The sequence below is a fragment of the Octopus sinensis genome, unplaced genomic scaffold (assembly GCF_006345805.1).
Source record: "Octopus sinensis unplaced genomic scaffold, ASM634580v1 Contig10832, whole genome shotgun sequence".
Classification (NCBI taxonomy): domain Eukaryota; kingdom Metazoa; phylum Mollusca; class Cephalopoda; order Octopoda; family Octopodidae; genus Octopus; species Octopus sinensis.
This window is the reverse complement of record NW_021832226.1, coordinates 1-12,822: the sequence shown is the minus strand read 5'-3', so window position 1 is coordinate 12,822 and position 12,822 is coordinate 1. Positions and strand designations below refer to the sequence as shown.

The following is a 12,822-nucleotide window of genomic DNA, read 5'->3' as shown; positions in this document are numbered from 1 at the left end:
TAGGGATAAGGTTGAAGTTAGGTTAGCTTTTGGGATAAAGTTGCAATTTTATCATGCGACAAAAGTTGTGAAACAGAATGGCGACAACTATGAAGTTGAGAATGATGATCAGAGGACATTCCGAACGGGTATGTGGGCCCTCACAAATGAGACATCTCACTTTTTCTTTACAGAACCGTGAGATATGTCCGAAACGCTGGCAGCGGAAACATTGCGTGTCTGGTTGCTTGTACCAACTACAGAAAATTTCGCGGAAACCAATTTTCAACCCCATTCGTATGAGAGAGGCTGCTTCACCCCTAGAGGGGATGGTCACTTTAGCCAGAGGAAGTGGAAGTGATTAAATAATTATTAATTAATTTATTCACATCACTCATGTGGGGTCATTTTGTACAACCTCAAAGATTTATAGGGTTAATATTCAGTGACTAATCAAAATAGAACCTCTCCGCCTCCGAAATATAACCAAAATGCGAGTGGTGGAAAACAGTGACCTTGGGAAGCAGGCCAAATGGGACCCCAATACGCCAAAATAATGTCTATTGCTCGCCGATTTGTTTAATTTATTCTTATTTTGCTACCAATCCTATTAAAAATGAATTTTTTCTTAGTTTTTACTAAAATTTATTTAAAAGTGATTTTATATGTGAGTACAATAGTTCTTGTATTTTCCAGACATAGCAATCAAGATCCACCTCACCACCTTAACTTAAAAAGCTGAGAAAGAAGAAACCTGTCAGGAATTTGAGCTTTTTTGTTGCAAATGTGAGATTAAAACGAAAAAATAGCAATGAGATCTGTCAAATTATTACCCCCCTCACAACCTAAACCAAATTAGCGTTCAGTATTCATTGATTTTACTTTTTCTATTAAGGTCTACTTATAAATTATTTTATGGATTCAATGGAAAACTTAAGTTATTTCAATTTTAATTTTAAATCATGTTAAAATTTTAAATAATTTAATAAATATATTTGTTGATGATAGGCTTGTTAGGTGTCAAAGTCGCGTCTAGCGCTCGGTCGCGCGCTGCGCTCGCGACATACTTTATTTAAAATAGAAGCGCTCTCCTCCGTGTCACCAGTGATTCTGGACGCACTCACAAGTAGGTCAGCTATACAGTTGCTGAAGGAAATATCCGGAGAACCTATTTTAACTGCCATATACCACGACATTGTTTTGACACCTTCTTCTTACTCTCACTTACTGGAGGCGAATCACTTACAGAGCTTGAAACTAATTTTTTCAGCAAACCCTTCAATGACATCTGGCTTTTTATTTTCCCGAAAGATTGCGTCTATTCTGTGAAACTGAAGAAAACATCAAGAGGCAAATTAGATCGTTTTGAAAGACTAGCTGCGGTGGCTTTGAAGGTTTATGTCCAGTCTCCTCTCAAATTTCGAGTAGTTTGGAATTGTCAGCAGAATCGATTCTCAATATATGAGTTTTGACAAAATTGACTAAATCCTAGGCAAGTGGGGTTTGGGGCTCACTCAAAGACGCATCTTTTGGCAATCTCAATGGGAATATCCGAAGACGACCAGATGCTTTTAACCTATGCAAAACGCATAGATGCCGATGCCTAAATTTGTAAGAACTTGTTATAATGTTTAAAAATTATCATTTCTAAATGAACCATACAACATTCTAATAACTTATGTTTATATGTTACGGACTTCCAAAATCTGCAAAGAAATTTTTCAAAGCTAATCGGCCTCATCGTCTTAAATTCTTCATTGAATATTTGAAAGTCATTTTGTCCTGAAAAAAAGTCCAACGATCAAAATTAGAAACAACGTGCATTTTTACAAATTTTAAAAACAAACTGCAGTGCCTGACAAAAAATTGGATTTGTAATATTTACTTTTGAAATTCTAAATTTTTTAAACAAACTAGTTAAGGACAATTTATTTTCTTTATATTACTAACATAACTAGGTTAATAGTTATTGTTTCAGTATAATGATGAGATATTTATTTCCAGACAAGTTTTATTGAGAGCAAATTAGAATCATAACCGGCTTAATGAAATTTCTCATCATTTAATTGAGTTTGGAAAAAATTAATAAATCAATCAAATATTATTTTATTGACACTTTGGACAAAAAAATAAATTAAAATTTCCAATCTATTAAAGATGAATGTCTGTTGTTATAGATTACAAAATTTTTAAAAAACTAATAAGATTTTTTAATTTTAATATTAAAAAAATTCAATTCATGCATTTTAACGAAACCAAATACTTTTACAACGCCTTTCTCGCTCAACTAAATTAAAAAACAAGAATTACTCTAAAGGACTTTTCCCTTCCTCTATGTAACTTTGATCATCATTGATATTAGAATTGGAAATAAAGTAAAGATAGTTGCGGATAGTCTTCAGTAGTTGAAAATTACTTTCTCCTTGTACCTGAAATAATCATCAATCGGGAACTACGTTTAAAATAAATTGGCCATTTTTATCCAAATTTGGAGAATTTCGAGGTATTTTAGAAGATGGATGTATATTTTTCTTTCTTTTTTTATTATCAGAAGAATTAGATGTTTTTTCATCAGATCTCCGATCTCTACCGGGACATGCACATATTCTTACTTCAACCACCTTTCTTCCAACCACAACAAAAGACCTTTAAATATATTTTAAAACTTTAAATACTCGTTTTCTAAAGTAAAGACTAATTGTATTGGTCTGCGATTGAGTCCACCTGTGCATGAACCATAGCACATAAACTGATATAAAAAAGTTAGCCACTCGCAGCCCGCTATAAGGTCATATTTAAATAATACGTTGAGGAGTTGAGAAAGGGACAATAACACTTTCTCTTTTATTATCATCAGATTAAAATGCATTTCTATCACTACATCGGACTAAATGCGAAGGGGCTATGTGACCTATAATTTTTAAATAAATATGATCAATACTGTGATCTGAAGAAGCGTGGTTTGGGCATCTTGTTACAATTTCTTTGACGTGTTCGGGTTTCATATACACTGCCATACTCCGAATAACAAATCCAGTTGGTATGGATGAAATGCAGCGAAATCTCACAGGACATTGGCAAAATGGACGAACATAGACTTTATGATTTAATTTCGAATACTATTCAAATCAGAAATCTAATGTTTTTACCGTCCAATTTGTAGACTTTGTTTCCTTTTCGGGCTGTGAAAACGAGACTTCAAATTCATAAATCCCAGAATAACATGTTCTACCATTATCACAAGTATTTTTACGTGGAGGGTATTTCGGGAGTTTCCATAGTAGCTTGACCATATTGTCGAGTTTGATCATAGGAAAGCTGTCACTTTAAAAATATACAAAAACTGGGTAATAAAGCGGATAAGAATTTTGATAATATTGAGCAGAGTCATTTGGAGAGATGTTAATATTACGGGCTGGTAGCTGGTCGATTCCATTTATCTAAACACAATTAATTCAGTTTTTTTAATAAAAAAATTCTCAAGTAACTCTCAGCCCAAAGCACCTGCGTTATTCTATGCATTAAACTACAATTTCAATGCAGGTGCGTGACGTGATACTTTTCTCATTTAATTAATACACTAATTAATTCATTTTATCAATATTTAAATGAACTGATATTGTTTTTGACACTATATAATTTAAGCATTACCATGAATGGAGACCCTTCATTAAGATAATGTTCAGAATTCATTATGCCTTTTGTTTCATTGGAATTACTACAAATATTTTAAAATAAATATAAGAACTTGAATTCTGTTCGCATATTACATAATTTTGGAATATTTTGGCAGAATTTCAAATCACTGTAACTATTTTGAATTGCTTTCGGAATAGAAGCGATTCGGAAATAATTGGAATGTAGTTCATAATTTGTGTTTTTAACGAAGAATGGGATCTATATTATTTAACGTTCACGCACTCGCCTTTGTTAAAATTAAAATGTGTCTGCATAGACCGACACTTAAAAGACAATAAATATACGCTCAGTTGGCAAAAAATTTTAATCAAATAAATTTTATTCAGCAAATGTTTAATTTTATGACAGATATTGTCATTTCTGATGATTCCGTTTTTTTAAAATTGTAGTAGACAGTTTTCAAAAAGATTAAAATTTAATATTAATAGTTGATTAGCTTTAACTTTGATGATTTGGTAGTTAAAAACAATTGAATAATTTAAAGATTAACAAAAAATAATCCTTTGAATAAAGTAATTGTTCATTTCGATTTTAGAATTAAAAACACAATTAATCAAGGAAATTAGAGAATAACTGCCATATGGACTTTTCAGAAGAATAAGAATAATATTTTCATTATTTCAGAATAAATAATTAGTAAAATATTGAAAATTAAGAGGATTTAATGGGGGAAATTCTCTCAACTTCTTTTTAAAAATAGCAATCTCAATCGATAATTTTTTAAACCGGTACTTCCTTTTAAAAAATGTATAATGACAGGGCAATTAAAGTAAACACATGTTCATTTAATTTTTTAAAAAATATTCTTTGTGCAACAAAAATAATTTGTAAGTCCTATAAAATTAAAATTAGTTTTGACACTCAATTTAATAACTTAGTTATTATACCAAACCTATAAATGTGTTAATGATTATGTGCCAGATCGGTTATAAAGAGAAAAAAGCAGCATGTCCAGACAACAAATGTGCTTTATTCGATCCATAAAAAATTTACGCTAAATGACTTTTAAAATAATTTGCACTTTAGTCATCCAGAAACAAAAAAAATCAACTTAATGTTCCTCTTAATTTATCAATTTATTTCGACTTAAACATTCATCAAATAGCACGATTCATTATTAAAACGAGACTTTAATATTGTAACTATGTGCTGAAGCAAAGTCGAAAATAAAAAGAGAAAAGGATTATTTTATTTTGCAATAAAAATTAGATTCAAAAGTGATTTTCCAATGCTAAAACCAATTTTTGGAAATCACAAATTTCGAAATCTTTATTCTTAAAGAAAAAAAATAATTTTTAATGAAATATTAATTTTTGTTGAATATTTATAAATTTATAAATGTTTATTAAATTTTTTTTAATCATTAAATTAAATTGAGATTAATATGCCAGTACAGATCAATATGGAATTTATCCATTTCATATGGGAAATAATCACGATGAGATAATTTACAATAATAAATTAACAAAAAAGATTGAAATCTTTAATAATTGTTCGGGTGTTTCTACAAAAACTTTAAAATTCAGCAAAGATAGAAAATAAAAAAATTTTAGCTCCTTAAATCAATTCATAATTAAAAAAAACTAAAAAATGAATAATAGTACCAAATTTTACAAATAATAAATTTTACACAATTAAACAGTCAAGGTGTGAGTAATTGCCGAAAGCCCGATTAGTTTAAGTTGAAATCAATAATTTACTTTGATCAAAATTAATATACTTCATGACTCTCAGATATATCTCTACTAGTTTCTGATTTCATTTCATTAAAAAATAAATTAAAAAAATATATACTTCATTGTCCGTCAGCCATACTTTAACCAAAAATCGAGACAATAAATTTTTTTAGTTAAACACATAACTAAGATTTAATTTGAAAAAATAACTTATCAAAAAATTTTAATTACCCGAATAGTTAGAATAGTAGAAATTTCATGCTATAAACCAGTGGTTCTCAACCTTTATTTTTGTATCGCCCCCTTGGAATTTTTTTCGCCCCTCCAATTTTTATATCGCCCCCATATTTCATTAGTAAAAATTTTTATTTAAAAAATAAGAGTTTTAATGAGATCCTTGTGGTTGATGAAGATTGACAAGTTTTTCAAAATTTGTACTTCTTTTCGTAAGTGTAATTCTAATGTCGCCTCTTTCTTCTATATTTAGTTTGTTTCTTTTTTTCCGATCATACTATTCAGAGTGCTGAATCCTCTCTCTACGCAGTATGACGTAGGAAAACATAATATTATTGGCATCATTTTTTCCCATAATTTCGGGAATTTCATTTTTATAGATTTTTCTCCCCAGAATTGTGTCAGGTTTTCATTTTTAATTTTATTTTCAGTTCTTCGTCGTTTTTTAGTTCTATTAATTCTTCTTGACATTCATCATCAGAATCATAATGAATGGGCAACCAAGATTAATCATCCAATCAGAAAAGTTTAAATTAATAAATCTTCAAATCTTTTTTTCAAATCTTGTTCCAAAGATTCTAAATGAAATTCATAAATTTTCAGATCGTTGTAATCAAAAGTGTGGTCATAAAAATCGAATTTTCCAAATTTTCTATTACTTAAATTAAATTTGTAAAATTGAATTTTTTCAATGAATGTATTTATAATTCGTTTGCAATCAATTAAATTAACATAATCTCCTTGTAAAGCCAATGAAACTTCATTTAATTTTTTAAAAATCCAATTTAAATAAAAAATATTTTTTTATGAATTTTGCAGGAATTAAACAATTTAAATTCTTCTTGTAATCTTAAAAAATCTTTTCTTGGATAACCATCTTACTTCGGTATGTAAAAGTAACCTAACATAATCTTCATTTTGATTAGTGCAGTATTCACGAAAAATACGATCGTACTTGCTGTTTCTTCTAATTTTATTGATAACTTTGATAACAATTTGCATTGATGCATTCAATTCTTCAGATAATTTTTTTGCAATTAAATGATGCCGATGTAAAATACAATGAATTGAAGTGGACATTGGAGATTTTTGTTTTAGAAAAGCTAAAAAACCACGATATTTTCCAACCATAGCCATTGCGCCATCAGTCGCGCACGATAAAATATGTTCAAATAGAATATCATTTAAGAATAAATAAGATTCAAACATTTTGAATATTGACAATCCTGTAGTATCCGTGACTAAAGATTTTGCAAATAATAACTCTTCTTCCAAGAGAAATATATTCATATTTATACATTCTGACTTTTTCATATTTATACATTCAAATTGTTTTTATTAAATACCAAGCAGAAGGCAATCAGATACTACCCGCAAAGGGAATTAAGAATCGGTGACCCCTAAGAACTCCTATTGATACACACTTAAAAAGCCGATTGAGCTCGCAGGAATAAATTTTCAAAATTGTAAAATAATAGTGTATAGTTCCCAACTAATATAGAAAATATGCGCCAGCCGGGAGTCGAACCCGGGTCGCCTGCTTGGAAGGCAGGTATAATACCGTTATACAACTGGCGCATTCTCATTTTACCTTTATATTTTAGACTGCTGCATTATCCTTATTTCATTTAATTATTGTTCACTTTTTTCCATCCTTTTTAGACAGAAAACAACCTTAGATTTATTTCTTTTTAAGGGAAATAATTTTTATGACTTTTTGTAGACTACAATTTCTTGTTTTTTGCTGACCACAATCTATGTACTTATAATTTTTATCTTTGTGTTTTCTTAGTATATTCTCATATTTCGTGACTTTTTAGTCAAAAATCGTATTCTCATATTTTAATACAATACCATTTTATTTTTTATTAATGTTAATATGTGACATGGTTTGCGCGATACCTATGGTTTGCGCGATACCTGACGTGACCTTGAAATGTACAATTATGACATTGATGGGATTAAATTATAAATCTTTTAATTAGACCGCGACTCATTCTTATCATTTAATAATTTACTAAATTAGCTAAAGACTCTCTCATTTTGACAAAAAATTATATTTAGGAATTTAATTATCAGAAATTATTTTTTTTTGTGGAAAACCTAAATTTCTTGAATTATTTCTAGCGTGCAAGTATATTTGCAGCAATGTCCTCGTACAAAGGTTATGTAAAGAATAGTTGGAATATCAAATTTTAAAAGATGCTTTACAGGATAAATTTCCTGAATATCTTACAAAGCAAAAAAAATATAGACTAGTTAAGAAAATTGAAAATTTTACTGTAATTAATGAAAGGTATCATACAAATTGTAAATGTATAGATTGTATCTTAAATGTGCGAATTCAGATCACAAGCTAGTGATTTGTCTAGACAATGAACCCGAAATGGAGATCGTTGCTAAAAGTTTGCATGACTTCTCGCATGGAGGAGTTAACAAAATTGAATATGAATGTCGACAACGATATTTCACAGTTAAAAACGAGATTATTCGAAAAGTCATTCGAAACTGTGAAATTTGTAAATTTGCGCGACCCTTAAAAGTTTTAACTTTTTTAAATCTTAGATTGGAGATATAAATAACCATGTCTTTGCATCTTGCCCAAATGAAAGATTTCAGATAGATCTTATAGATCTGAAAAGTTTTTCTACTATAAATAAAAATTTTAAATGGATTTTAACGGTCATTGACGTATATAGCAGGTTAGTTTTTTTATCAATTTTTATAGATTTGCATTTGCGAGGCCGCTCTACACTAAGTCCTCAAATGAAGTTTGTGAAAACCTTAGATCATTATTTTTCTTAAATGGTCCGTGTCAATTTCTTCAGTCCGATAATGGGACTGAATTCAAGAATCGTGAAATGACCAATCTATGTGAGGAATTCAATATCAAACGAATTCACGGAAGGCCAAACAATCCCCGCTCACAAGGGATTGTCGAACGCTTCAACCAGTCAATTACAAGAAAAATGGCAAAAATGATCGACAATGATAATAAAAAGTGGCTGGAAAAATTAGAAAATGCAGTGTACAGTTATAACATTTCTGTCCACTCATCTTCTAATGAGAGCCTTTTGAAAGATACCGGGGAATAAGTGGAATAAATACAATATTTTATGGTTGTAATTATAAAATTATTCCTTAGATAATTCAAGTAATGATTTGTTGAGTCCTGATCAAGTCGATGATGCAAACAATTGTCCGAGTCCAATTGAAAATTCATGTAATTTGAATTTCTATATGTAGATGATTGTAATTATTCGTTTACAAGTCCGAAAAGATTTCAGTTCGAAATCAACCCCATTGATCCTAATTCTAATTATTACAAAGCGATGAACAGAAAAATGAATGTTCACAATAGTAAGTATGAATTTAGTGTTGGTGATAAGGTATGCATAAAAATTAATGTTTAGGTTCGAGTTAAAAAAGACTTTGGAACAAATCCTTCGTTGCGACTAGATAAGTTTGAATCTCCATATTATCCATCTGCAGAAATTATCAGTATTTTATCGAACAATCGCGTTGAGGTAGTTTAAACATTTAAATTTAATAGATAAAAAATTCGATGAGCGAAATTTCGATTGTGCCAATGTCCAGACTTAAAAAATAATTAACAAGTTATTATTCTTTGAAGTTTAATATTAATTACAATATTGACATTAAGTTAAGCTTCAAGGTCACGTCAGGTAACGCGCAAACCATAGGTATCGCGCAAACCATGTCACATAATAAAATTAAGGAACAAGACTACGCAGTTTATGACGCCCTCTCAGCCTCGCGGATTGCAAGACAGAGGCGAGACGTTGAAGAAGCCAAAAGTACTCTCTCGAGTCGTCCCTTCTTTTGTCGATTCTTCTCCCCAAACCACGTAAAAAACAAAGCGACATATTTTAATTAATCTATAACTATTTTTTAGTGTTATCATTCCGCGTAGTTTTATGGAAAAAATCATTTTTGTTTAACTCGTATCTAACTCTGAATGCGTTTTCGTGTCCTTCGTTAAAATCGAATTTATATTTATTGTTGTTAGCCAAAAATTATTTACATTAACTCTAACATTAAAAAAAATATATTTTCATGTCTTATTACAACAAAAACAAGTATTTATTTTAATAAATGAGATTAGAGTTATAATATTTAGTCTCATCCTTTCCTGTAAATGGAAGAAGTATTACTCCTAATAACATAATAACTGCAATGACCGTCGTTATCGATATGGAATATTTTTTATCCAATTTAATATAATTAGCACATGACACATTCTATATATAGAAATACAAAGTATACCAATTTTTATATGAGCAATTCTGAACCGAACATTCGAAAAATCACATCTCAACTATTATTTTATCATTATTATTTATACATTTGTTTTAAAATACATTGCTATGATACAACTCTTGGTGAACTGGGTTTGATTTCCTTTGATAATTTGAATTCTAAATTAGTTACTATGTGCTTACCTTTTACCACTCATTTTATACGAAGCGAATATCAATCCAGCAATAAATAGAATAGAAAAAACTCCCAACTATATAAATAAAATACATTTTTATTATTTACGATGACTTTATGATGTACTCTGTTGGTTCCGAGTATATGAAGTCCGTGGATAGCCACTGCGGCAGATGAAAGTGCGGTAGACACGAAAAATGCAAATAAAACTCTGAATTTATCTCCTTTGCAGAAATTGTGTTCAATAAGTCCAACCTGATAGACAAAGTATAGAGCAATCCTGAAATTGCCTAGCGAGTTTATTACCGGATAAAAACCAAAAAAATTAATGAATTTAATTGTACAAATACACTAAACAGCCTCTCTCTAGCAATCATCGTTTTTTTGTTATGTTACCGCATACATAAAATTAAAAAACCGCCGCTAAATACAATAGAATTTAACATTAAAATCCCTATTTTAAAATCACTGCGGTTATCGAATAAATTACTTTTTAATAATGTACCGTATTTTCTCGATTTTAAATCCGTGCGTCAAAGTGAGTTTGACAGTGATTTTTTTTGATTGAAAATTTATAAATTTTTTTCTTTTAACGCAGCCAAAATGATCTCGTTGATGGCGGAGTGTCTGGGTGCATGGCCAGCGCTCCTTCTGCATGAAAGGGGGTGTAATCCTTTGGTATCGACTTTACTACCACATCAGCATTGGCCCTCCTTACATGCATTAAGTCTTAAGCGCATTGCTACACCAATCCTCACAATCAGTATTGAGAAAAGTTCCAGACTGGAAGGAAAAAAGGCATTAAGCCACCATCACTTTCAGGCCTAGTAGCGGCAGCGAAACAAGTGAGGCGGTGCTGATCCAATGTAGGTCTGATTGCGTCAATTTTATTTTTACTGGAGATATCATCCCATTGGCGTTAGATGGAATGGCCAATCCGTATTCCTTCCAGAGTTTGCAAGCTCCAAAGAAAACTCGGTCCTTTTCCAATCCGCGAGAGTAACGTAGGATTTGGGTGATGAGGGAGTAGCGCATAAGGAGAGAAACGCAAGAAGGGCCATGCCCAGTGGCGAACGTAGTCTGACTCTGCCAAGGCGTAGAGGTAATTTGCAATAAGTCCATCCAGCTTATCAAAGCATATGTTTTCAGCGGCCAACTTCAGAGGAGTATCAAGAAATTGAAGCATGTCAGATTGCATTGAGCAGTTTGATGTTCGCAGCAAGTATAGAAATCTTAGCATGAATAATCCATAGTGAGTATTATCAATTTCTCAGTAATTGATAATTTGTATGTTAGTTATTGTATTTGACCATTTTGGCTAGATATATTATTAAGCTAGACTATTTAATTTAGATTCTCAGTCCCAATTATTGAAAATCTCGTTCCTCCCTTTAGGAGAAGAGTTTGAAACCAGTTCCTCCTAACTCTCCATCTCCCCGTCAGATAAACTTTATATTTGTCTCGTAGCTTTCAGCGGCGTATCACGGCAGCATGCCACTTTTACAAGCTGGTAAGCAGCGGAGGTGTATTCTTCGGGAGATACTCTCACTCCATGTCTGTGTTCAACTACCATGCTTTCTAGAGTCCTTTTTAGAACAACAGACTGAATGTAAATTCTTGTGGCTTTTTCAATGGATAATTTGTCCATATAGTTTTTGAAGTACAGTGAAAACTCTCAAATACGCCGCAAAAAATGACGGAACCAAAAATAGCGAATTTCCATTGAAACTAGAATTTTTTTAAAAAAGGCGAATCTAAGAATTGGCGAATTTAAGAATGGCAAATTTGAAAGTATTCACTGTATCTCGAAACAACGCCATCCCACGTCAAGGCAACCGGGATAATCTTTACCTTTGCATCATAAAGTAACGAAAGTTCGTTTGCGAGCAAATCATATTTATGAAATTTCTCGATCTCGACTTGTTTGAGGCGATCTTGTGAAATGATGCCAACTTGGATTAAAATTATTTCTTGTTTAATTTTGTCGTAAACTAAAATATCTGGTTTATTGCATTAAACTTTTGTTTCTGTCATAATTGTCGTAACTTACATTATAAATAATCGATTATTTCCTTGGTTAATACACTCCAAATTAAAAGCAAAAACCTAGATTTAAAACTTATGTGCATAAGTAGCATTTCTTTGTTAAAAATTTATAAATAAATGATTAAAATAATAATTAATCAGACAATAAACTATTCAGCATTTCGGATCGTGCACAAAAATTCGTGTTCTTTATAATAAAATAAAACTCGCATGATTATTCCTTAACTATCATATCTCCAGAATGTGGGATTTATCATTTCCTTAGAGAATTTTCACATTTTATTAAATTAGTGGCCATCATTCTCGTAATTTAATTGCAATCATGTTGTATCAATATGATATATAATCATTGGCCAATAAGCACACACAAAAATAAAAAACCAGCACGTTATTTAATTTTATTTGTATAAAACAATGAACTTTATTTATTACAATAAAATAATTAACAAAAAAATTTATAAATTTATACATTTTGAACCACCCCTTATGTCTATACAATAAACTGAAAAAATTTGTATATTAAAAAATACAAACAATTATTGTTAAATTGGACATCTCTAATGCATTTAACACCATTCGCCGCGACTCTATATTGGAGAACTGTCTTGAATTTTGTCCCGAAATATACAACTATGTACTCAGCTCATACACGAAACCATCCACCCTCGTCCATGGCCCTTACCATATTTCCTCGTCCTCTGGGGTTCAACAAGGAGACCCATTGGGTCCTGTT

At 30.8% G+C, this 12,822-nt stretch overlaps 1 protein-coding gene and 1 non-coding gene across 2 annotated transcripts; both read right to left on the bottom strand.

Moving 5' to 3' along the window:
• Positions 1–2,420: 2,420 nt before the first annotated feature.
• On the bottom strand, positions 2,421–3,272 carry LOC115228590 (cellular tumor antigen p53-like). The gene is given in 4 exon segments (XM_029799148.1): positions 2,421–2,622; positions 2,655–2,785; positions 2,787–3,098; positions 3,129–3,272. Coding segments are annotated over 4 exon segments (789 nt in total).
• A 3,823-nt stretch (positions 3,273–7,095) lies between these two features.
• On the bottom strand, positions 7,096–7,166 carry Trnag-ucc. The gene has a single exon. It is a non-coding gene; the product is annotated as a tRNA-Gly (tRNA).
• Positions 7,167–12,822: the final 5,656 nt, after the last annotated feature.